The following is a 25000-nucleotide window of genomic DNA, read 5'->3' as shown; positions in this document are numbered from 1 at the left end:
ATTGGGTACGAGGGGAAGTTGGGGACAAATTCAGCAGGGGAGAGGTGCTAGTCTCCCAGAAGTCTTATCCTGAATGTTATTTTCTACTTAAAATTTTTTTTCTGACATTGGTGTGGGTTCTTTGACATTTACGTAGGGAGCATTTTAGTGCCTATCCATAATAGCCTCAGATATCTGTGAAAGTTATTTTCAAAACAGTGAAGGTTGACTTTTGATGTGTTTGACTCAAGACCAGACTCGGCAAAGCAAGCAGAATGCCTCCTCCATGAAGTTCATTTGTGAGCCAGCTGCATTTTATTAATAATACAAAAGCAAGATTGCTGGAGATCTAATTACCATGGAGAGTATACTGCAAAAATATAAGAAACTTTGAATCCTAATCCTTAAAAGTGCCGCTTTCAGCCAGATTTGAACCTACAATCATTGGGATAACAACTGACCATCCTAACCACTAAGCTACCAGTGTACACACAATTGAATGGCTGAGAAGTAAATTGGGCCATGAAGCATAATAGATTCTGAGAAAGAGGGTTCAATGTTCAATTTCTCATTTGGAATCCCAGTACCAGCGACACACACATTTTATTGAAAACTACCAACACCACTAAAGAAGGCTCACTTGAAGAGAGAGAAGGCTCAGGGGAAGGACCTTGAAAGATTACTCTTGTGCACCTAAATCTGTTTCGAGAGGGATGTGGGATAGCCCAGTTTATTTCTAAACGGATTGATTGCACCAGACAAGTTGTTGTGACATTAAGACAACTGTCCCATTTACAATGTCAATGCTAAAAAGATCATTTTATCCATTGTAAGCTTAAAGCTAACCTCATTATTGGCACCTTTTTTGATCTAATACTGAAATAAGTTGTCCATTAGGTTCCAGGAATGATGTAGCCTCACGCAGGACATCAGAGCAGGCATTATTGACTTTGTTGTGCAAATATCAAAATCTTAAAGCTTCAAAAGTACAAAAGAAAGAAAAAGTTCTCACCCATTTGGAAAATTCACAAAGAATTAAGTGAATCTTATATAATATAGTTCTTCTTGTGCACCATTTTGTAGGATGGTCATCGAGATTAATTACATCGCTATACATTCTAAATTACAGTAGTCTTTCAAAGTTTTTTTTTTTTTTATTCAGAGAATTTCCACATTAGAGGAGACCCACCCAAACTTGAGGATATTTGGATCCCTTATACTACCAGGTGGAAACTGCCCAGCGATGCTTACCATATAACGAGATGGTATCCCCCGAGCGAGGTTGCATGCCGTAGGCAGCCGCTTGTGATAAGTCATGGCTGATCCTCTTTCCATCCACATACAAGATCTGAACACGCACATCAACATCCACTGACATCGTCCAACAGCAGACTATGCAATCTTTCAAACTTAACCACCATGATATCTTTACGATTCACTCATTTGTTAACTTTTTTGCTTTATTTAATTTTATAATTTCATTCCATCAATCGTCTATGTCCCCCTCATTCATGAAATTCCTTTCCTTCCGCCACTGCATCAACTGGTTACATGTTGATCTGTTGTTAAAATTAAAATAAGAGCACTTTTGGGAATGATTATTATGTTACAAGTTAATAAATTTAACATTTATGAATCAAACAAAACTTAATACAGATAAACTATCACACCAAAATAAAATGAAAATAACCAGTGGACCAAACATAATGGCAAAAGAGAGCATTGATGTCACTCGTTCAAGAATGAAAAGGAAGTTTGTGGAAGGAAAATAAAGGATTGGGAATCAGGGGCGAGAGCAATATGTCAAAATTGTGCTATTTTTGCAGACTTCGTACGTTGATGGGCTCACGAGATAGCTCAGAGGTAGCATACACACTTTGGAGCCGTTGACTATTTGATTCCCAACCCGACTATAGTTGTTTTTTTTTGTTTTTTTTTAGCGTTTTACAGGCAGGGCGTTGCATCAATGAGTGTGTCATACTGACGGATGTTAGGCCGGGTGTCGCCTCTGCTCGCGTTCGCTTGTGGACTGCCATTATGGTTTCTAGTTTTAAGAGGCTGAAACACAGATAGTAGCTTGCAAGTTTCACACCTGGAAGCATTCACTCGTGGATGTTAAAGATCTCATTTAGGTAATTTAATTTTTCAGGCGATTTCATTTTGCAGTTGAGCAGACAAAATGTACCCATTAATTACCTGAAAGTTTGTTATAGCTACTGGCATGGCGCCTATTTTACGAGTACGTTTCTGGTCTGTCGTTGTTGCTATTGTTTATAAATCGATAAAACAAAGAATTTAATGGTTAAGGAAAGTTAATTCCAAACATCCAATGGTATATACAAAAAAAAACAATGCTGCAATGTGACTTGCAATAGTGACACCAAGTATGCCACATTTGCAGGGAGTGTGGTTTGCCATCCCCGAAGTCCATCACCTTTCCTGAATCATCCCCAATGCACCTTCAATCAAAAAAAAAAAATAATGATAAAGGAATATTTTATATGCAGTGCACATTTTATAGGAGGCAATGACCCGATGGAAGACCATCCATATGCAATCCCAGTCACAGCATGACGAACAGGTGAGAGCTTCTACACTATTACAGGTAGAGTTTCAGAATTTGGTCAATTAGTTCTCGTTTAATTCCAGCTGGACTGAGTGAAGTGACCTTTCAGCTATTTTTCAGACAAAGCTAGGCTATAAGGTCTTCAGGGGAAGGAATCAGCAGATGAAAACTGGCCCCATGCCCCCAAAAGAAACTCAAGGACCACTAAAACATTGAGTCAACCCTACAAGGCTGATTAAAGTTTTCAATCTCTCCTCCCCACCCTTTCCTCCACAGTCCATTTAATATTTGATTGTTGCTATGAAGAATAGCATCAACACTCACTTCTCTCAACAGCCAATCATTTACATGTGTAAAGCATGGGCAACCTGCTGAAGTGTGAAAATGTGCGCAGGTTGTTCAGTTACATGCACTCACTGCACGATTAGTTGTAGGGGTTTCTTTTGCTTTGTTTTTAATACAGCGTGATTGCTTTGCATGCTTATGAACCCATGCATGCAAAGTGAAAAGCAGGGTTAATTAAGCAATGGGTTCATGTCCATTAGTCTGTCTGTCTGTCTGTCTGTCTGTCTGTGTGTGTGTGTTATCAGTTTATGATCGAGGAACAACATACAGTGCTTTCAGATTGTATCACACCCCTCGACTTTTGTAATCATGTTATCCATCTTGAGTCATACCGAGTGTATACTGCATAGAATGATTCAACACAAGATCATTTTGAATTTTGGAACCAATGGATGCATGTTATGTAGACTTATTCGTTAAACAGATGTGTTTCGTGTCCTATCCCATATAAATGGGCGATCCTGAATTTATGAGATAACTGAGCCAACCTTTGGATCAATGCTTGACTTTTGCTGTGATATTTAGAGTCTCGGCCAATCAACCACCTTTTATATCGTGTGTTGCTCTGTTCCTCCACATCCCACTTCGTAAATACTGTATATGGCTTTTTCTACAAGCTTTATCACTTTTCCTCTCTGACTATGCATTTTTTCTGTTTTTTTTTTTTTTTACTGGAACCTTGTACAAAAAGACAGTGTCCTTTGTCCGACTTCAAGTCAAAGCAATAGTTTATCAACACAGTATTGATCATCTAATTTGTGACATTGTAGTGCTGCTGTATAATTGGTTGCATCGATTTGGTTTTCATCATCTTTATTCTTATGTTTCGGTGGTGTGAAGTGATCGTTGATACCCGTTTTTCTACAGCTTATACAATTTAATCTCGTTTCACACTTCAAGTGAATCTCTCTTTTTAGAGGCCGGTAAACTGGTGCATCCAGACCTTGGCATCAGGGGGAAGGTGGGGGGGGGGGGTGGAAAATCCTGCCAAATTATACATCTCAACAGGGAAGCATATAATCGCATGTTCATTTGGTCAGGTGTTACTCTTATTGTTCTCAACCATGAACTGCCTCAACTAGGGCAAAAATTCAAGATGAATTGTATACTGACCAAATTAAATAGCTCTAATCTACATCTTGGTAAAACATGTACAAAAAAGAAAACAAAAAAACTCTTGTTCATAAATCTTAAAATCCGAACCCATCATTGCCTTGCTTCTTTTGGAATAACTCTGCTAACCTAACCTATGAAACAGAGATGTGCGTGCGTAATTTGTTGGAGGTTTTCAGTGGTGTCGTGCCAAATTTTGAGGTGCTGGAGCCCTGCAAAAATATGTCGCCATTGACATCATCGTCAGATGATGGTCATGTTAAATTTTAAAATGACACAACCATTTGATTGCCCAAAATGAGTGATAAATTAAATACGCACATTTAACCATGATAAGCAAAAGCATAAACAACCCACACACAAAACAATCTCACAATTAAGAATCCCCTTTTCAGAAAAATTAGTTCAATTTAGTCCCCAAGTTCTGTTTTTCGACAAAACTATTTATTTTAAGATATTCAGAGAAGTCTTTGAAGTTTTATTTAACAGCATGTGAAAGGTTTTGCACAGACACAAGACAGACCTTCATTTACTGGGTGCCACCATCTTTCAAATGCAGTAGTTTGTGGGATATTTTATGCAATATTGAACGTATTTTTTTTCTTCTGAAAAACAATTATTTCAATAGAAGAATGAAAATCATTTGGTTATAATACATCAGCTTGCTTTTAAAACCTTTGACCTAGACTTAAAAAAATATCTACTAACATAGCATCAAAACACAGGATGTCCCTCGCAAATGCCGAGGGAGGTGTTCTTGGATCGCGAACTGTTGTTTCAATGGGAAATAAAGGAATTCGTTCATATCCCTTCCACCAGACCACCTATTGCCCACATATGTACAATAAGGCACCACATATTTGAGAGGTTAAATTAGGTTTCAGAAGATCTTGCAAAAATAATACCTGTTTATAGATATACTATGATTAAAAAATTACCCCCGTGTGGGAGTGACGGTCATCTCTGTGAGAAAATATATAGCCTCCTGAAGGTAGGGCAGTTTTTGCAAACTTTGAAGTCACGTGACGCGAAAACAAAAGCGAATATCGAAAATCCGGCCTGACAAAATTTAGATATTGTCCCATAGATTTGTATGCCACAATGAAATTCAAGATCGCTTGAGAAATGGCGGAGGAGATAGAATTTTAAAATCGTCATTTTCACAACTTCTAAGGCCTCGTGACCTTGACCTTCGGTGACCTTGAAAGTCATACCATCGTCTAGGTCTCATCAACCTCTATCAGGATCAATAATGACCAGATCTCCTGCTTCAATTTCATTGTCGACGGACGGACGGACGGATCGTCACCTCTCCTCTCAACACCAATATTATTAGGTCATGCTCGAAGAGATGACCTAAAAAGGTTTAAGTATCAAACCACTTGACAAATTCTCAACTTTTTTGGTTAAAAGTGATGTACGAATGCCTCTGTATACGTAGCCAGAAATACTTCTGGTCATGCTGAACATGGAAAACAAAATGAAAACAGCGAGTAGGAAGGGTGGTGTGTGTGCTCAGTGAATGCGTGTGCCTTGAAACACGCCCATGGCTCGGAATTGATCACATGCTGTTAGCTTCCCTCGAATGAAGGAAGGAAGGAGGATGGAGGGAGGGAATGAGGAAGATCAAGTGAGGGATAATGAGGGTTTCATGAGATGGTAATTGTGGGGGACTTGAAGCTGTCAAAATAAAGTTGTAAATGTGTCGTGGGAAAGTCGTAAATCGTTCACATGCAAACCATCCACAGCATGAGGGTGCTGTGTTAATTAGATGCGGATGAAGGCCAATTTCCCCCAGTATGTAATTGCCCCCGTGACCTTCTCCTACGTTTTTGTATTTACAAGCCAGAAATGAAAGAATTACGTTTTTTATAACAACCACCACTATAACAACACGCCGCACGTCCAAGCAGGGAAAAAGCCCTGCCTTCCCGGAATCGTGCCAACAAGCATGAAGCATGAAGAAGACGGCACGATTCTCGTATTCGTGCTGAGGCGAATTGGCTCGCATGGTGGAGCAAGACGCTGGCCATTGACTCTTGGCTGGGTCGTGAGCGACCGACCACGAAGCCTCGTGTGTATCACCGAAGGGAGTGGCGCCATTCTGCAGAGAGCAGCGGTGTCAGCAAGCGCGACCAACTAGGAAGCCGCACGCCGGTTGGTGAGCCCTGGCGTTGAATATTGCGTTACGAATTACCTCACATACGTTTCCCGCCCAGAGAGCAGCTCAGCGCCATTTTTGGGCGTGTCTTCATCATTGGTTAGATATTTATCGGTATGCCGTGCTGATGAGGGCAAATAAGCCCAAAATCTGGATAGGCAACTCCGTTTGATGTTTAACTGATGGTGGCCATGTAATCTTTGTCCGTTTGACAGAGTCACCGAGCCAAGGCTTCTGGGTTGGAGGTGATGCTTTGGTGTAGGACTATGTCCAATGGGGATCGGGGAAGTGCTTGTCACACTCCACATGTTTTGATTGACATATATATCTTATATATATTGTTACGGCTGTGGAAATTCACAATACACCATAAAGGGTCCTTAGATCAGTTATGACACTAAGTTTATGTGCAGATAGTTCCCCCCACCGTTGCTTAGAGGGAATTTCCGTGTTCACAGGGCTGTGATCCTTTGAGATAGCCGTTTTTCTGTTCTATCGTTATTTTGGACCGTCCGAAGACTTCAAACAAAGGCCCCGTGAAAGGCCTAAAAACGGCGTGCGAGTTTTCCCCCTTTTTTGCGGCGCCGGGGGCTGACGAGAGAAGCTGCGAGAGCTCGCTGGCGATTGGTGGATACGGGGTGTGAGGCGGCCGTGAAGAGGGAACGCCCCTTTTCGAGGATCTTCTCGAAAGGGCTAGAGGAGAGGTGGAGCCAAAAAGGGGGTGGAGCAAAGGGGCGGAGCCCCACGCTATATAGGGTGGACCGCGCGCGGGCTCGCTCTCTTGGTGGACATCGTGTTTGAGCTCTCCCTCTCTCCTGCCTGGATCATCGCGTTGGATTCCTCCTCTCTCCTGCCTGGATCATCGCGTTGGATTCCTCCTCTCTCCTGCCTGGATCATCGCGTTGGATTCCTCCTCTCTCCTGCCTGGATCATCGCGTTGGATTCCTCCTCTCTCCTGCCTGGATCATCGCGTTGGATTCCTCCTCTCTCCTGCCTGGATCATTGCGTTGGATTCTGTGGTGTATGGGCGGAGCATGTATTGTATGGGTAGAGCCCCGAGTCACAGATGGTGGTGGTCACGTGGTTATGGCTTCACATGTCCCGACTCACCCGCTAGGGACTTGTAGCACCAGTTAGCAGCATGTGGTATCATTAGCAGTGGCTTGTATGTAGTGTGCCTGTAGGGTGCATCGAGTGCGTACTAAAGCGGAGTTACGGGCATCCTACGCCCACCCTCTCACCCAAGGCAATAAAGCGGAGTTGTGTTACCCTCCGGCTCGTGTCTGCCTGTTCGCACCTCGGCCACGACACCACAGTTTGGGGCAAGTCGGGACATATGAAGCCATAACCATGTGACCACCACCATCCGTGACTTGGGGCTCCGCCCATACAATACATGCTCCGCCCATACACCACACCTAGTGGGGAACGGCTCAAAAGGAGCCAGGAAATGGAACAGCACAATAAGGTGGGGCGTGTGATATCACCACGAGGAGCAATGTCGGTGGTGCAGGACTTCATTGACACCACTCGTCGGATGAAGGAACAGTTAAGGACCTACCCTAATAAAGGAGATGCAAACAAGTATGGAAAAGAGGAAAGTAACAGGGACAACAAAGGAAATAGAAGGATTGCCAGAGACACGGGAGACGGGTAAGACAAGACAAGAGGTGACAGAAATAAAGACGACGGCAGAAATAATTAAAGAGACGACGGAAGTAACAGAGACGCAGGAGATGGGAACGGTAGAGGAGAGACTGCACGATAAAGATGGGGTTAAAGGAACAGAACACACACACACGGAGGTAGTGGAGGACAATGGGGGCGAGATGGCAGAACGTGTGGGGACCCGGTGCAAGCAGCTGGATAGCCTCCTTCGGGAACGGATGGAGATGCTATTCTCCCTTGAAGCTGGTGGGTCCGGTCGTGCTTCGCGGAGTTGAGAGGGCGAGTGCTGCGAACGGGTGCACACGAAGGTTGGGGGATATGGAGGCCCCGGGAGCCCTAGAGGTGGCGCGAATCCCCAGTGTGGTTGTGCAGGTGTGCGTGTTTGCGAGTGTGTGGAGATGGTGTGAGTGAGACCCCTGTGCAAGTGAAATGTTGTGCGCGAGTGAACGGCCGAGTGCAAGAGAGACCGTGTGTGTGAGAGAGCGGTATGCAAGGGAGATGACAGTCGGCATGCGGGAGCACGCAGCCGCGTCTCCGAGTGTGAGTGTCATGGAATGGAGTGTGAGCGTCGTGACACGCAGGTGTGCATGGGTCGAATGGTGACGAAGACGGCGACAGAGAGACAAAGGCCGGGTAGCGGCCGCAGTTGCATTGGGGACCGCGCCGGGTTTGCACGGCGGCGAGCGCGAGGTTCGGGCCGTGCTTTGCACGAGACCGCCGCGTACACGGCTGTGGGAGTGAAATCCGGTCTGGAAACGCCCGCGGTGAATGTTGCCGATACCGCGACGGACAAAAGCTAGGCTGGACAACGGATTCGGAACGGATGGGTTCTCCACGCGAGCGTGTGTGTGAAGCTCCGACGGGCAGAGCACATGTCTTCGTGTGGGGAACCCCTCGAAACGTGAGGCTTGATTTTTTGATGCGCAGGGTGACGTCATGGCTGCACGTGTGGTTGGAATCCGGCAGGAGGGTGAATCCCTGCCGGATGATGCCGTCCAGTTGGGACGAGGTACAAGGTGCGCAAACAGCTGCCATGGCGTCACGTAAAAGAGCGCAGGTTGCGAGTTGCCACGCTGGTGCCGCGCGAATAGGGGAAAAAAAAGCAAGCCTCGCTTCGGGTGAACAGGATTCCCAGCCAAGGGGTGGAAGACCCCCCTTGTCCTGGGCACTGGATACAACTAGTCAGGGGGAAGGGTTAGCTTAGTTAGACTGGCTTCATGGGGCAGTGGTAAGTCCTCATGGAGCCCGTGGAATGGATTAGTTAGAGGGATTCAGTTTAGATTTAGGAGGGGGAATTATTTTGAGGACAGTGACAGACAGTGAGTGTGTAGAGGGGATGTAGCTTAGCTACGTAGGTTAAAAGGAACGTGCTGTATTTTAAGGGACGACGAGGGAGCACGAGGTAGTTGAGGGGATTTAGTGAACAGAATGGCAGAAATCAGCGATGTGCGAGTTGTGAGTTGTGAAAGGAAACATGTTGAGTGAGTGAGGCCAGTGGGTCTGAGTGCATGGAGTGATTGTGGAATGCATGGTGCGATGAGTGATTGGGGGGAGGAGTGACTCTGCCCAAGGGACCCCGGGGTCAGAGTAATGTGAGTTGGGGGGTTTGTCAAATTGACAAATGGAGGTCGTTTTGCTGTTGGTGGGAGTCTAGGCTCGAAACTCGTTTGGAGGGTGTGGTGTATTGGCATAGAGCGTTGAGGGGGCGTGGAAGAGTTGTGATGATAGTCACGTGTCTGCAATGCATATAGCTGTTCGCGCCCGCTCGAGGCTCGTAGTAGTGTACATCCGGGAACGCAATAAACAGAGTTACGACAACCCTCACGACTCTCCGTGTCTCACTGCTCCCCGGACATTACATTGGCGACGAGGATGGTTGAAGGTCGGGGCTCGGCGCACGGACGAGTGCCCGTTTTCATCGGAGACGACTTCGAATTGTTTTCAGAACAGTTGGGGTGCTGTTTCCACGCGAATGATGTGGACGACGAGAGCAAGCGAAAATCGATCTTGCTTACCTCGCTATCAACGGAACATTATCGACTGCTGAGTGATTTAGTGGCGCCGGACAAGCCCAGTGACGACGGGCTGTCGTTTCAGGACGTGGTAGAGAAGATGAAAGCACACATGGCGCCGGAGAAGTCATTGCAGCTGGCTCGATACCAGTTCGATCACCTCACGAAGGGTGCGGAGGAGCGCGTCGCCGATTTCGTCGCGCGAGTGAAGTATTCGGCCGTGGCCTGCAAATTCACGGCGGGGGAGCGTCCAGCTTGACTTAGAGATCGCTTTATTTCTGGGTTGCAAGATGCGAAAATGGTGTCGGCGATTCTGCAGCTGCGAGGTGTCGACGTTACATTCCACTCGGCGGTCGAGACTGCTTCAGTTGTCGAGCAGACGCTCGGAGATGTCCGAGCCATCGCCGGCCAGGGCATGACGGGTGATCCCAGCTGGGGCATGTCGGTGACCCCGGGGTCCACGCGATGGCCCAGGTGCCCCAGGCCACACGCACGCCTTTCGGTGCGGGCCGGGGCCGGACGTCGCAGCGTGGCCGCGCGGGCGGCGAGGTGAACACACAGGGGTGCTGGGGGTATGGAGGATAGCACCTGCAGCGGGTGTGCCCATATAAAAACACCGTGTGTTTGCATTGTCGCAAGGTGGGACATCTGAAGCATGTGTGTCGAATGGCGTTGGCCACCGTTAAGGTCATGGATAGCGAGGTGCAGGACGACCCCAGCAACATGGAGTGTGGCCTGCAGCCTGGGCATAGCGATCCCGGCGGCCCAGAGCAGGAAATGCAGCCGATGTTGAGCCTGTTTTCAATTGGTCCGATGGTAACAAGACCAATGACAGTTGAGGTCGAGGTGAGCGGGGTACCGATCGTTTTTCACGTTGATACCGGGGCCGCGGTGTCGATCATAGGCGAACAGACCGCTCGTGAACTCCGCGGTCTTCGCCTGGTCAGGTCGACCCTCACGCTGTGCACGTACACCGGCGAAGCGATTACGCCACTTGCTATGGCAGACGTCTCAGTGACCTACCAAGGTCAAAGCGCCCTGCTCTTGCTGTTTGTGGTACGAGGGGAGGGGCCGGCGCTTTTGGTCCGAGACTGGCTGACTAGCCTCAGGCTAGACTGGATGGCGCCACTCATTCACCTTGGGTGTCCCGTGCCAAGCCGATTGGAGAGTCGTTGGGAGGAGGTTCCTCTTTCGGAGTTCGTACCTCCAGGTGCGCCTGTGTCTCCTTCGGGCCCCGTACCTCCGTTTGGGCCCGGGCCTCCCTGGGGACCCGAAGGCGAGGTCTCGGTGGCAGGGGCCACGGCGATACAACGTTGGTGTCCGTTCATTGCTTCCTGCAACTACGATATACGGTTCCGGAGCAACGGGGAGCATACCAGCTGTGACGGGCTATCGCGCTTGCGTTGCGCGGAGGGTCCACCTTCGTCAGGATCAACCAACCGGGTTGATGTGTTGGCACTGGGCCAGGTCTAGAATGGGCCGGTCACCGCCAAGCAGGTCGCGGTGGAGTCGGCTCATGATACAGTGCACGCCCATGTCGTTCAGGTGATTTCAACGGGGGATTGGAGCGAACCGGTCATGTCCAAGAAGTTCGCGGTGCGCGACCATCGACGGTGTCTTTGACGTTCAGATGAGGACCTGCATGCAAGTCGCCTCAACGTCGTGACAACCAAGAGGCTTGCTCGCAGTGTGGTTCATGATTTGTTAATTGTTGTATGTTTGATTCTCGCAGCACGAGTGATAAAGCATGGCGTTATAAAAGCAAATGCCGATGGTCCGCGTGTGAGCAAAATGTGTTTGATTGGGATCAATGCTTTCTTTGATGTGAAGAACTTGCGGACGATCGTTGCGAATAAAGAGGTCTTCCAGATCCCAGTCTTCGATGACAGTCCGCAGTTCGCTGCACCCTCATGTGTTAGAATTATACTGTGGGAACGCGCTGTACGTAAAGGGGAGTTTGCATCTGCGCGAACGAGGTTTTTGCTGCTTTATGACATTGCTGTGCATACAGTCTACGCTGATCGTCCGTGTGGACGTTCGTTGAAGTCTCGGCTGGATTTGCTGCGACCTAAGGGGTCGGTGGCAGGGGCGGTGTTGCGCCCGGCACTTGTGTGCGGTTTTGGTGTGGGACAGCTGGTAATGGAGCCGGCTAATTGCCTGGTTCGGGTTGATGGCGGGGAGGCGGGGCAGGTTTGCTGTTCAGCGTCACCCCCACCCCTGGTTTCGCCAAGGTCAGACGTGCCGGGCACCATGGAGCGCAAACATCTGATCTCGCCAAGGTCAGCCGCGCTGGCGCCCGCGGGGCTTGCAGACTCGGGGTGTTTACCTGATTCGGTCCTGTCTGAGGGATACGAGCCAGCTTGTCGACCGGGGGCATTTGATGGTGCCGGGGGAGGTTTGCCTGGGGTGTCACCTCGACCTCGCCGGAAGGAGTGTAAGCATGGGCCGCCTGGGGGCACTTCTGCTGCATAGTTATACTGTGCTCCCAGACTTCCCTCTTTATATCTTTAAAACGGCCATTGTTATTATGGTCTGCAAACACCATTAACTTCGTCGTGCAACTCAGTACTCAAGCACCCAGTCCACTGAATTTGGAATTCAACTCGCTCGCACCAACACAGTATATGATGTGTTGGGGATGGAAGAGTGAATTATGTGCCAGATTGAAACAACGGCATTTTTGAAACAGGTTGTGCGGATGAAGCACGCTTTCTTTTGGGCCATCTCATCTGGGTTTGATTCTCAGCCCAATCATCACCCCAGGGTTAGATCAAGTGATGTGGAACTTGGAGGATTTTACATGGTTGATGTCATTTTGTTCCTCTTTGCTTTTTGTGTTGTAGTATAATTTGCCGATTATGCTTGTCATTATAATTGTCATTTTATAATCATACTTTTAGGTGTCCCATAGTGCAGGAGCCCTGTTGACGGGGTGGGAGCGTGGCTACGAACGGTGAGTATCGCTGAGTGGGTACCCGGGCACCGGGCTAGTTGGCCGCAGTAGGCCAAGGGCCCATGGGGGGCCGGGATAGTGTAGTGGGCACGGGTGACCCGCTGATGCGGGGCTCGGGGCGCCATAGGCCGCGTGGGCATGGGCGACCCTCGGAAAGGGGCCCGGGGCGCCAGCCTGCCACGTGAGCGTTTCAGGGGAGTTGCCAGGGAGGGCACTCCCCAGTGTTTAGGGAGCTGGTAGGCTCGGAGGCAGTGTAGTGCCCGGGGTGCCATTGTTTGGGAATCGGCAGAGGGTAGTTCCTGCCAAGGGAGCCACGCGTCCCAGCCATGAAACCGTGTGAGGGCACGGGAAGAAAATTTGAGGGCAAGGCCCGAAATTGTGAGGACACCAACACAGGCGACGGGAATCTTGGTTGTTAGAACCAATAGTTTAAGCGAGAGGCGCTTGTTGAAAGCTCCGGGGTAGTTTAAAAGTTAATGGTTAGGGTAGATTAGGAAGTGTACCCCTCCGCACTATCCATCCCTTCGCTCTCGTGGGCCGCTGGACCCACTTTGAGTTAGAAGATCGCTGAAATCTGAGGAGGCCATTCTGAGGCTTTATTGGGCCTCGACACAGGACGCTAGCTCTCCCTTATTCCCCTCCAGGAAGGGAACGTAGGGGTTGGGAGTAGGCTAGGAGACGATAGGTTAGGTTACAAATTGAAAAAAATGGAGGTCGTTTTGCTGTTGGTGGGAACGTAGGCTCGAAACCCGTTTGGAGGGGTGCAGGAGCCCTGTTGACGGGCTGGGAGCGTGGCTGTGAACGGTATCGCATCGCTTAGGCCAAAAAAAAAAAAATGTTGCATTGGCGTAACGGGTCACTGAAAAATAGGGTAGGTCGGTCGGGATCTTTTTTTTTTTTTTTTTCCTAATAAATCCCAAAATTTTTGGATAATAAATCCAAAAATGTAATAAATCCTAATAAATCCCTCCCAAAATCTCCCCTGGCTCGAGTACCACCCTTTTTGTCGGCGGGTTCTGTCCGAAACACTTCCGGGTTTTTGCGATCGCGATCGCAATCAACAAGATACTTGAAATCGATAGCAAAAAAAAAAATAAAAAAAACGTAGGGTCGGCGGAATTTTTAGGGTCGGGTGGGTTACGCCAATGCAAATTTTTTTTTTTTTTGGCCTTAGTGGGTACCCCGGGCACCGGGCGACTCGGCCGCGGTAGGCCAAGGGTCCATGGGGGGCTGGGATAGTGTAGTGGGCACGGGTGGGCCCGCATGATGCGGGGCCCGGGGCGCCATTGGCCGCGTGGGCAGTGCATTGGGCACGGGCACCCAGGGAAGGGGCCGGGGCGCCAGCCTGCCACGTGAGCGTTTCAGGGTAGTAGCCATGGAGGGCACTCCCCAGTGTTTAGGGAGCTGGTAGGCTCGGAGGCAGTTGCAGGGCCCGGGGGTGCCATCGTTGGAGAATCGGCAGAGGGTAGTTCCTGCCAAGGGAGCCACGCGTCCCAGTCACGAAACCGTGCGAGGGCACGAGGGAAAATTCGAGGGTGAGGCCTGAAATTGAGAGGACACCAACACAAGCCATGGGAATCTTGGTTGTTAGAACCGATAGTTTAAGCGAGAAGCACTTTTGGAAAGCCCCGGGGTAGTTAACAGTTAAATGGTTAGGGTAGAAAGGAAGTGTACCTCTCCGCACAATCCATCCCTTCGCTCTCGTTGTGGGCCGCTAGACCCACTTTGGGTAAAGTAGATCGCTGAAATATGAGGAGGCCATTCTGAGGCTTCGTTGGGCCTCGACACTGGACACTAGCTCTCCCTTATTCCCCTCCGGGAAGGGAACGTAGGGGTTGGGAGTAGGCGAGGAGACACGATCGGTTATTCAGACAGAGACAATAAAGGGGGTTCGGGAGACAAATTATAGGGGAAATAAAAACCAAATAAAATAAAAAACAAAAAAATAAGTTGGGGCTAAATTTGGATTTTTTGCAAACTAAGTGAGTGGGTATGGACAGAGACAGGCAGAGGCGATAGGTTGGGAGGGAGATAGCAGGGTAGGTCCGAGCCCGCCTTCCGAGTGGCCAGCACCACCGCACTCCCTCCGCGAACCTCCAGTACAAGACAAGAGGCCGGCCAGCTTCATCTGCCGGCTGTTTTGCTACAAGGCCTGTGCCGGTCAGTTCATCTGCCGGCTGTTTTGCTTTAAGGCCTGTGCCGGTCAGTTCACCTGCCGGCTGTTTTGCTGCAAGGCCTGTGCCGGTCATTCATCTGCCGGCTGTTTTACTGCAAGGCCTGTGCCAGTCGGATCATCTGCGGGCTGTTTTACTACAAGGCCTGTGCCGGTCAGCTTCACCACCGGCCTGTTTTGCTACAACGGCCTTGTCTCGCCTTGCCATGCCTTGCCTGCTTGCCCTTGCCTTGGCCCCATGCCTGATAGCTCTTTTGTTCATTTGCCCCATTTCTGTCCATTACCATGTGCGCCAGGATCATCGCGCGTGCTGCAGGGGCTGCCCTGTAGGCAGCCACATCACGGGACTTCATTGGCAGCCCGTGCACCGTGTGTTTCATCCATCCATCCAACCGTTCATTGCTTGTGTTTGCTTGCGTCAGTGCCCATTCAGTGTTCTGCAGGGACTGTCTTGCAGGCAGCTGCACACGGAGACTGCATTTGTGCAGCCCATGCACCGTTTTGTGTTCACTGCGCTCATTTCAAGGGGGAGCCCTAAGACTGCATTGGGCAGCCGGCCACAATCCCTGTTCAAACCTGCAATTGTTTCACGAGCCAGAGACTGTGTGTGAGTAGCCTGGCTCCCTGTTTTTCTTTTCCCGCAGAGTCCATCAGTCCTGGGCCATGGCTTAGTGTAAATGTATAAGGTTAAGGTTTTAGTTAAGGGTAACATTGTCAATGAGTTGCGCCCCCTGCATGTGTGTCATAGTGCCGGCAATTTATTTAAGTCATCTGCATGAGTGGGTTTGTTTAGTTAGTTACTCAGCCCGTAGGTTTTTTATTTTTGGGACACGAATGCACTAAATGTCGCACTCAGGGATCCGAAGATAAAACGTACTTGGGGAAACTTACACATGATGGCACACAAAAATTTGACGACTCGGGACGAGTCTGTAAAAAGGGGAGGGGGTAGTGTTACGGCCGTGGAAATTCGCAGAACACCATAAAGGTCCTTAGTTCAGTTATATCGCTAAGTGTGTGTTCAGATAGATTTCCCCACCGTGGTCTAAAGGGAATTTATTCGTGTTATCAGGGCTGTGATCTTTGAGTTAGCCGTTATTCTTTGCTATCGTTATTTTGGACCAACCACACCACCAACCACCTTTTTACAAGCACCCAACCACACCACCCCACGCCAACCATGCCACCAATCACCTTCTCCACACCCACGCTACAACCCTCTCCGCATCGAAAACAGTCTCTGCCATGGAGAAAGAAGAAGGTGTTCCGATATGCCATGGACACCGTGAGATCATGAACACCAAACTAATGTTGGCAGACAGGACTTATCAGAGGTTCCCTTTTCACGTCCATCCGAGAGATGGTACACATTGATGAATCACCCTGCCTGTGAAACACCAGGATGACAGCTTATAGCTTGGTCGGAATTGAATCCCAGGATAGACAGCTTAGAGGTGAGTGTGTTTACCTCTAAGCCATATGTGTAAAAAAACACACACACACACACACACACACACACACACACACACACACACACACACACACACACACACACACACACACACACACACACACACACACACACACACACACACACACACACACACACACACACACACACACCGGACTGGCTGGAAAAAGGGAAAGCTGCACAGGTTCAGTTCAACATCAGTCGTCAAGTCACTTAACCATGAAGATATTTATGAAACTGTACTGACAGCAACTGGATAAGTCATCACCTACATTGATGCTGCACCACACATGCCAATGACAATAACATCTTATGATTTCCATACAGAGGAAGCATAAAAGGTCTAAAATCACTTTGCAGCATTAAGTTTGATTTTATAATACAGTAGTGTACTTGTGTTTCACATAGCTCAAGTTAAGTTTCACAACTGCGATTCGTATCACATTACCAGTCATTTACACAAAACTCAGAAGTAACTCAGACATTCAGTGAAATAAATTCCTCCAGCTTGCGTTAAGGGAGAGAAATACATGTTAAACGAGAAGGGCACTCGGTGGAGCGCATACCTTTGCCACGTAATGCCTGATCCACAAGAACATATTGGGCCCAATACATTTTTGAAATATGCTATACAGTACTATATCGTTTTTGGCCCTATCTTTCAATGGTGAAGAATCACTTTAAAAATTAAATAATTATCGTATCCAGATCCGGATTTGGATCTTCACCAAAATCGAAGCAATTCGTCCTTGTCACACACCCAACCTGTCCACCAAGTTTCGTCCAAATCCGTCAACCACTTTTTGAGATATCCTGCATACAAACAAGCAAACGAAATTGCTCGTTGAGCAAGGAATTGCTGGAATAACTGTCATATCTCCATGATCTTTCAAAAAACAAAAACCTGGAAATCAATTTGGTTCTAAAAAGCCGATAGTGCTATTGTTTAATGAGTTATAGCACTTAGTTTGGTCATGATCATAATTTGGAAGTCAATCGGACTTGAAATGGCATTTTTATCGCAATTTGAAAGTTTTGACCCGACCCCCCTGACATTCGACCCCGACCGCTAAGAAGGGTGTTGCAGAGATGCCAACTTTTGGAAATCAGAATTAGGGAGGATTTGCAACCGACATCAAATAATGTGCGCGAAGCGCACATCTCGAACGCGGAGCGCTCGACCCTTGCGGCGGAGTCCAGGGCCCGCCTTAGGGCCCTGGAAGCTCTGGGGTTCTAGACGCTCTCTAGTGCCCTCTGAGCCCTATTTTGGAGCATTTAACATGTTAAGAATTCCCACTTTTTGAACAAAAAAAGGGGAAAATTGTGCACTTTTTAATGTTACATGTATGTTAATATTAGTAAGTTAGGGGACAATCAAAGATTAACAAAAAGCACAAAAGAAGCAATATTTTTCTTACCTTACTGGCTGGTACTACTGCTGCTTGCTTTTTCCATGGCAGCTTTGCTGAGTGACAGCTGTGTGGCTCTTTTAGCCCTTCTGATTATGTCTTTGCTGTATTCTCTCTGGTAGCAAGGGGTGCTATGAGCTAGTTTTTCAATTAAGAGAGCTTCCAGGGTTTTGACACTCAAATTGGGACGAAATTCAGTATGATTCTTCCGTACAAGACTGAGTGCCCGCTCACATGATGCGTTCGAATGAGGAATGACCAAGATTCCCTTCATCACTTTGCTCAAATTAGGATACTTCTTGGCACCAGTGCAGGGATCTGTGAGCTGTGAAATCCGATGCCACTGCTCATCCACTCTCACTGTCTCAGTAGCCATTGTAGCTATGGAGGCGTCTGCCTGGTCGTGAGCGAATTCACTCTCAAGACTGTCTATGTCACTATCACCGCCACTGAACAGACAGGGGAATTTCTTGATGAAAAACTCCACACAGTCAAACCCCACTTCTTGGTGTAGCTTAACATCCAGCACCTGAGCATGCTTGGCTAATTCATCATCTAGCGGCCAGGTTTTGAAGATGTAATTGCAGGCTTTCACATAATATGAGCGAACTGCACTGAAGAAACCTTGGATGTCTGACTCACTCAGAGTGAAGGTGGATTTCTTGAGACTCCTTTGTTCCCTTATATACAGTTTGGCATCGTTCCCAATCATGAGGTCCTCATCATTCTTCTGATGATTTCTGTCAGAGAAGGGTACATTTACCAGAGGAACCGATGACACCGATGGTTTCAAAAACCGTACGAAGATATCTTTCAGAAGACCATTCAATTCAGAAGACCAGAAGACCAAGATCAGGAGATGAATACAGGGTTCGTCTCTTTGGAGCAGAAGATTCCCCTTCTCAAAAAGCTTGTTAGCATATCGAAGGAAGAAACAATAGAGTTTTGTTTGTGGAGAAAAGAACATCCTGTTGACACGTTTTTCTCTAGATTCCTGCACAGTGTTTGAGGAAGATGTGCTTTTAGTTGTAGAACTCGTAGTACACTGAGCCGCAGGGCGATCACACTTGCGTTTACTGCCAGCAGAAGAGGTCAGACTCGTAGTACCAGATCCAATTTTACGTTTGAGGAGAGAGCTTGAGGTAGGTGCAGCCAAGGAAGAAGACCTCTGATTCGAAGGTTTTGCTGAGCTTCTATCAAGTGATTTGGCAAAAGCAGAACTTAACTTGGGTCCTTCTTTGCCTGTAGATGGGACTATCACAGTCTTTCTCGACTCTGAAGGGATCTGCTTTGTAGATGAACGTGATGAAGGGCCGGTGATGCTACCTGCTCTCAGCATTGGTTTTGGTGCTGTCCCTGCTGTCTTCTTCGCAGCAGATACTGCAGTGGTAGTGGTGAATGCTGCTCCACTAGTGCTTGATCCTGCAGTGCCAGTACTGGCAGTAGATACAGTGCCGTCCTTCTTGCTCATTGTTAGAGTCTTGGCTATAGTTGGTTGCATTTTTCTTCGTACTTCTTCTTTGAAGAAGAGGCGAAGTGGCTCCCACTGTTCAATCAGCCTGTCTAGGCACTGACCAAGGGACAGCCACCTTGTTGCGACATGCTTCAGAATCTTGTGTGTCGGGGCATCACAGAGTTCTTGCAGTGCTTTCACTCCTTTGACGCGTTTACTACTTTTGTCCAAGTAGTAGTAAATATCGATGAGAAAGTCATCTAATTCAATGGGTAAGGCCTGAGCCGCCTTCTTGGCCGTATTGTGCATCATATGGCAAGGGCATCCCATGATGTAGCACTCTGGATTTTGTTTGTGGATATAAGCAGCGACTCCTTTGTGCTTGCCCACCATGACAGAGGCATTATCAGCACAAAAGGAAACACAATTTCCCCACGGAATTTTCCTGTCACTGAACTCATGATCAAGCAGTTTGAAAATGTTTTCTCCAGTGGAATCTTGTTTGCACGCAGGCAAACTTAGCAAACCTTGCTTCACAATCCCAGCACTGTTGTCATAGTACGAAATCAGGACAGGATATAGCTGGGCCTCACCACTGTCATTGCTACCATCTGTAGCTAGGCTAAATGGAGCTAGTCTAGCAATATCGGCAATAGATGAAGCAGTAACATTTGACAACTCACCAATTACACTGGTCAACAACAAATTTGTTGTCTGCATTTTTTACGCTGATTTAGGACGAATCTGATGCGCTGAATCCAAAACTCACATTAGTTTTGTTCAATCAGGTCAAGTTTTTGAGATATGGCCACATGTCGTTTTTTACATTTTTGTTCACATGTACGCATGTGTGGAGCATTTTAGAAGAAGTTGGTGGGGGTAAAATGTCATGTCAAATAATTGTTTTGATTGGAAATAATTATTTTAATGACAAGAAGTATTCAGGTACGATAGTTCTAGGTGATTATGTCGAAAAGGGATCAGTTTGAAGTCATAAAACCTCAAAATCTTCCAAAAATTGGTGAGGCAAAGCATAAAGTTCGTGGATCAAAACTAAAGTTAATGGGGCAGATTTTGTAATAATGTGATACAAAAAAGTTGTATTTCTTGAAATAACGAACTCTGAAGAATGTACAATACCTACATGCGCCAATTTATGACATGCGCTTCTGCTCAAGCTTGGAGTGCCACAGTACGAACCCAAAGATTGGAGACTGTTCATTGACAGCAGCAAGCGATCACTGAAATGTGTTCTGCTACACAACGGCAACCAGTTTGCCTCTGTACCCATCGCTCACTCGACTACACTGAAGGAGAAGTATGAAGCGGTGAAGTACGTGCTGGAGAAAATTGGTTATGATCAGCATAAGTGGTTTATTTGTGTTGACCTGAAGATGGTGAACTTTTTGTTGGGACAACAGTCTGGCTTCACCAAGTACCCATGTTTTCTGTGCATGTGGGATAGTAGGGACCATGCTCAGCATTACACGAAGAAGGACTGGCCTGTGCGGGAGGAATTGGTGCCATGCAAAGAAAGGAACGTCATCAACGACCCTCTGGTGGACAGAGACAGAATACTCTTCCCACCGCTGCACATCAAGCTCGGCTTAATCAAGCAGTTCACCAAGGCTCTGGACAAAGATGGTGACTGCTTCACTTACTTGTGCCAGGCTTTTCCAGGATTGACCATGGCGAAGTTGAAAGCTGGCATCTTTGATGGTTCTCAGATCCGTCAGCTCATCAGAGATCCAGAGTTCAAAAACTCAATGAACGAAGTGGAACTGGAAGCGTGGAATACATTTGTTTTGGTAGTGAAGAACTTTCTTGGCAACAATAAGGCCAGAAACTACGCAGAACTTGTCAACAACATGCTGACTGCTTTCAGAAACCTGGGTTGCAACATGAGCATCAAGATGCACTACCTATTTTCACATATGAACCGGTTTCCTGAGAACCTGGGTTCAATGAGTGACGAGCAGGGGGAGAGATTCCATCAGGACACGAAGGAGATGGAGACCAGGTATCAGGGTCGCTGGGACGCAGTCATGATGGCTGACTACTGTTGGAATCTGAAGAGAGACCTCCCTGCCGCTGAACATTCCAGGAGTTCGAAGAAACGGAAGTTCAAGCCCTGAAGTTTGAACAGTGGTGACGCAACATGCAATTTACTTGTACTTACCTTTATCAATGCCCACCATTCAGATGACAGTAATCGATGTTTCTATCATGTAATCAATAAATGTTGTTGGCAAAACATTTTTTTTCTTAAAAACATGTTTAGGATGATATGTGTTGACAAAAATCATCTGATAATGCCACAAAAATGTAATTGATTTTGTCACAAGATCTGATTTTTTTCAAATCAACTTAGCACAAAAACCTGACCTGATGGAGAGAAACGGATGCCATTTCCTGATTCAGCAGTGCCAGAATACCCTAATTCACTTGTAGAAATCTAGACAACATTCAGAAAGTAAAAAGTTGTTGACCAGTGTTCTTTTTTTCTTCTTTGTTCTTGTTCTTTTTTTTTTTTTTTTCTTTTTTTTTTCTTGCTTTTTGTTCTTGTTTTTTTTTTTTTTGTTCTTGCACATCTTGCACATCTTGCAAGTTTTTGTTCTTGCACATCCATACTTTGAAGCAACTTTTGAATCTGGAAACATCTTTTGAAATAGAGGTCCAGCATGATCTGAGACTGATATGGGCAAGTTATGTTCCACAATAAATCCACTAAAGAGAAGTTCCGCTCGGGTAACATCCTCTTCCTCGCTTGTCCCTTGTTTGGTGAAATAATTCAGAAGTGTACCGGTACTCGTGCTCGAAGATCTCTCCTTTGCAATGTCTGTGTGCCGTTTGCTTCCAACGTGCTTCCGAATATCATCGCGACCTCCGTGCTCAACTGAAATATCAACGCTGCATACTGTACAATACGCATGATGAATTCCTCTTTCAGACTTTCGAATACACGGGTATTGGAGACTGTATTCGGTCTTGTACTTCTGAGACCATTTCTTGGTCTTCGTAAGCTTCTTTTCTGCCATTTCGTAATCAACATCGAGGGCTTGAAGCATCGGTAACTTCGAAGTCGATGTTCCACAGCTGCAGCGCGACTCGTAGAACTCTAGCGGCTGTTAAACACCGCACGGTGGTCGCGACCGCCGGGCTGGTACGGGGCCCAGCTGCATGCGGTGAGCGTATCACATGCATATACACTGTGCATACATACCGCATGCACTGTATTGCACACATACCGCATGCACTGTATTGCACACATACCGCATGCATATACACTGTGCATGATCGCATAAGCGAGATCCAGACCCAATGTTTCGCTGCTCCTCATTTGAATTTGCAATTTTTTACGTACAATTTGGTAGCAGCGAACGTTATGGAGTTACCACATGCTATACGTAGCAGACGATGCTTTTCATTCAATTCTCATACTAGTACATTCTGATTAGTGAACAGTGCAAAAATATCAAAATTTCGGGAGGATAAGGATAGTGATCGTAAGGGCGGGAGTTTGGGTGAATTTTCGGAAGCCTCCCGATGAAATCGGGAGGGTTGGCATTGCTGGTGTTGGTGTGACTCCCCAGCGAGACATATGGTTGGATGCAGTATTGGAAGATGCACATTTTGGATTTGGTTTGAAGTCGATACGACCATTTTAGCGGACGTTATTGCGAAAATAAAAATTTCGGTTTTTCGGTGACCTTGACCTTGACCTTTGACCGAGATTCACCAAAAACGACAAGTGTCTAAGTTGGACCCTGGTCGACGTCTGTACCTAGTTTGGTCATGATCGCTGAAACGGTGTGGCTGCTACAGGGTAAACAAACACACAAACAGACAGACAGACACACAGAATGACACACACAACCGACCAACACAATTGCCGAAATCCGAAGGATTCCGGAAATTGACAAACAGCCAGAAAGGGGTGAAAACAACGTGTTTTACCTTTGGTCGCAGAGGTAGAAATAATTGTTTACAAAGAAGCAGACATTATTGTATTATTCAACCAGGCCAAACAACTGAATTAAATTTAGTGTTTAGGCATTCAGCACCTGGCTGGGCATTGGTGATGGTGGTTTGGAGTATGCAGCATCCTGTGACGTGAATCCGGAGTCGGATGAAATGCTTGAGAGACGAAGGGGGCCTGGAGCTGGATTGGCAAGTGTGAGATGGCCCTGAGAACCAGGTGAAGGTGCCTGGGAACCACTCGAGCGTGAATCGCTGCTATGCACGCTATTCAGGCTACTGTTAGAGGAACAAAAGGCCAATGGGGGGGGGGACGTTAAGACGATGTTATGTCATAATCCCTTCCTATTATTCCAACTGTACCTTTCTTAATTTAAGTGATTAATCATCTAACAAGGCATGTGTACATGCTCGTTAAATACCTGCAAGCGCTGGACTTGCGGGAGCTCGATGTACTCGGGGAGGCAGGGGGTGAAGGTTGGAAATTCCAATTCACATCTGTGCCCTTGAGGTCCATCATCAGCTGTGTAGGGAACAGTGCAACTCTCAATTACGCCACACAAATGAATCACAGTACTATTATCATCACGATCACGCTAAAACACCAATTTCCCCACCTTCCCACCGCCCTCCCAACCAACTCCCCACCCTTAAAAACTTTCTTCCATAAACTCATTTTTTTCTGCTCCTCAAATGTAAGCTCAATGCGAAGCTCCATTCATTAGAGGCCAACCAAAATTATCAACGCTTTCGCAGTACTTCAGAGTAGCACTTTTCACCTCCCTGCCCCCTCAAAATTAGGACTTTTCAACATTTTTTTTTTTCACAAAAAAAGAAAAGAAAAAGTAATCAGACTTTTCAAGTCAAAAAAACAAAAAACAAAAGTCGATTCACACTTTTTATTACGAGTCAAAACAAGATTTTATACTGTACCATCACTTTTGTGGATTTATGGGTGATTAAAAAATATATATCTTCTCCAATGGTCCATTTCACTTAAATATTTTAAAATTTCAAACCTTTGTCAACTGTCAAATCAGCAGTCAAGAGTGCACGCACTCAATGAACACTTAGACACAAAGCAACGTGTCCACACGCACACATGTAAGAGGTAATATGGGGGTACCACTAGCAATGACTGGCCATGAAATCATTCCATGGCCATCTGTGAAGCGAGGCATGCCACGTCGGTATAATACGTGGCAATTTCGATCAAGATATCGCCTTGGCGCAAGGCCCCATGTCATCGTGCACACAAGATGTTCAAGTTAATTTTCTCCAATTTATTGATCCGGGTGCCTTTTTGTTGTTGCAGTCAATTGCAGGGTTAAAAATCGACCATTTTAATTTAAAAACATTAAAAAAATCATACATGAGTCACAACCCCCTCCCCCTCTCTCACCTTCCTCCTCTTTGTTGAACTGTTCCTCCCCCCCCCCACCTCTCCAATGGAAAAACGTCATATCAATTCCTCTATACTATTCCACATCTCCTCCTTTTCCAGTACAGCTCTTGTTATCCCACTTGATGTGCTCATCCTGAATTGAAATTCAATAAACTCCCCTTAACAATCAGCTTTGGAGACATCAGTGATTCACCAAACTTGACAACCTTCATCACCTACTGTAGCAACTCCCTATCCAAAACCACACCTATAACATTCTTCCTGTCATCCTCTCCTCCATAAAGAACCTTATACTCATTACCTAGCTCCCTTTA

General features: G+C 46.9%; 1 protein-coding gene across 1 annotated transcript in view; it reads right to left on the bottom strand.

Moving 5' to 3' along the window:
- Nucleotides 1-25000, bottom strand: part of LOC147023159 (protein MTSS 2-like) — a 71001-nt gene that overhangs the window by 5251 nt on the left and 40750 nt on the right. The window contains exons 10-12 of the mRNA XM_085888300.1: nt 23704-23804; nt 23368-23560; nt 1231-1327 (exon numbers count right to left, since the gene is read on the bottom strand). Of these exons, the coding sequence (XP_085744426.1) occupies nt 1231-1327; nt 23368-23560; nt 23704-23804 (391 nt within the window). The remainder of the gene's footprint in view (nt 1-1230; nt 1328-23367; nt 23561-23703; nt 23805-25000) is intronic.

Source organism: Eptatretus burgeri, chromosome 7, assembly GCF_056783735.1.
Source record: "Eptatretus burgeri isolate ZD-2024b chromosome 7, Ebu_testis_v1, whole genome shotgun sequence".
In the NCBI taxonomy this organism is placed as follows: Eukaryota; Metazoa; Chordata; class Myxini; order Myxiniformes; family Myxinidae; genus Eptatretus; species Eptatretus burgeri.
Note: the sequence above shows the minus strand (reverse complement) of the source record. Positions and strands in the feature narration are given on the sequence as shown.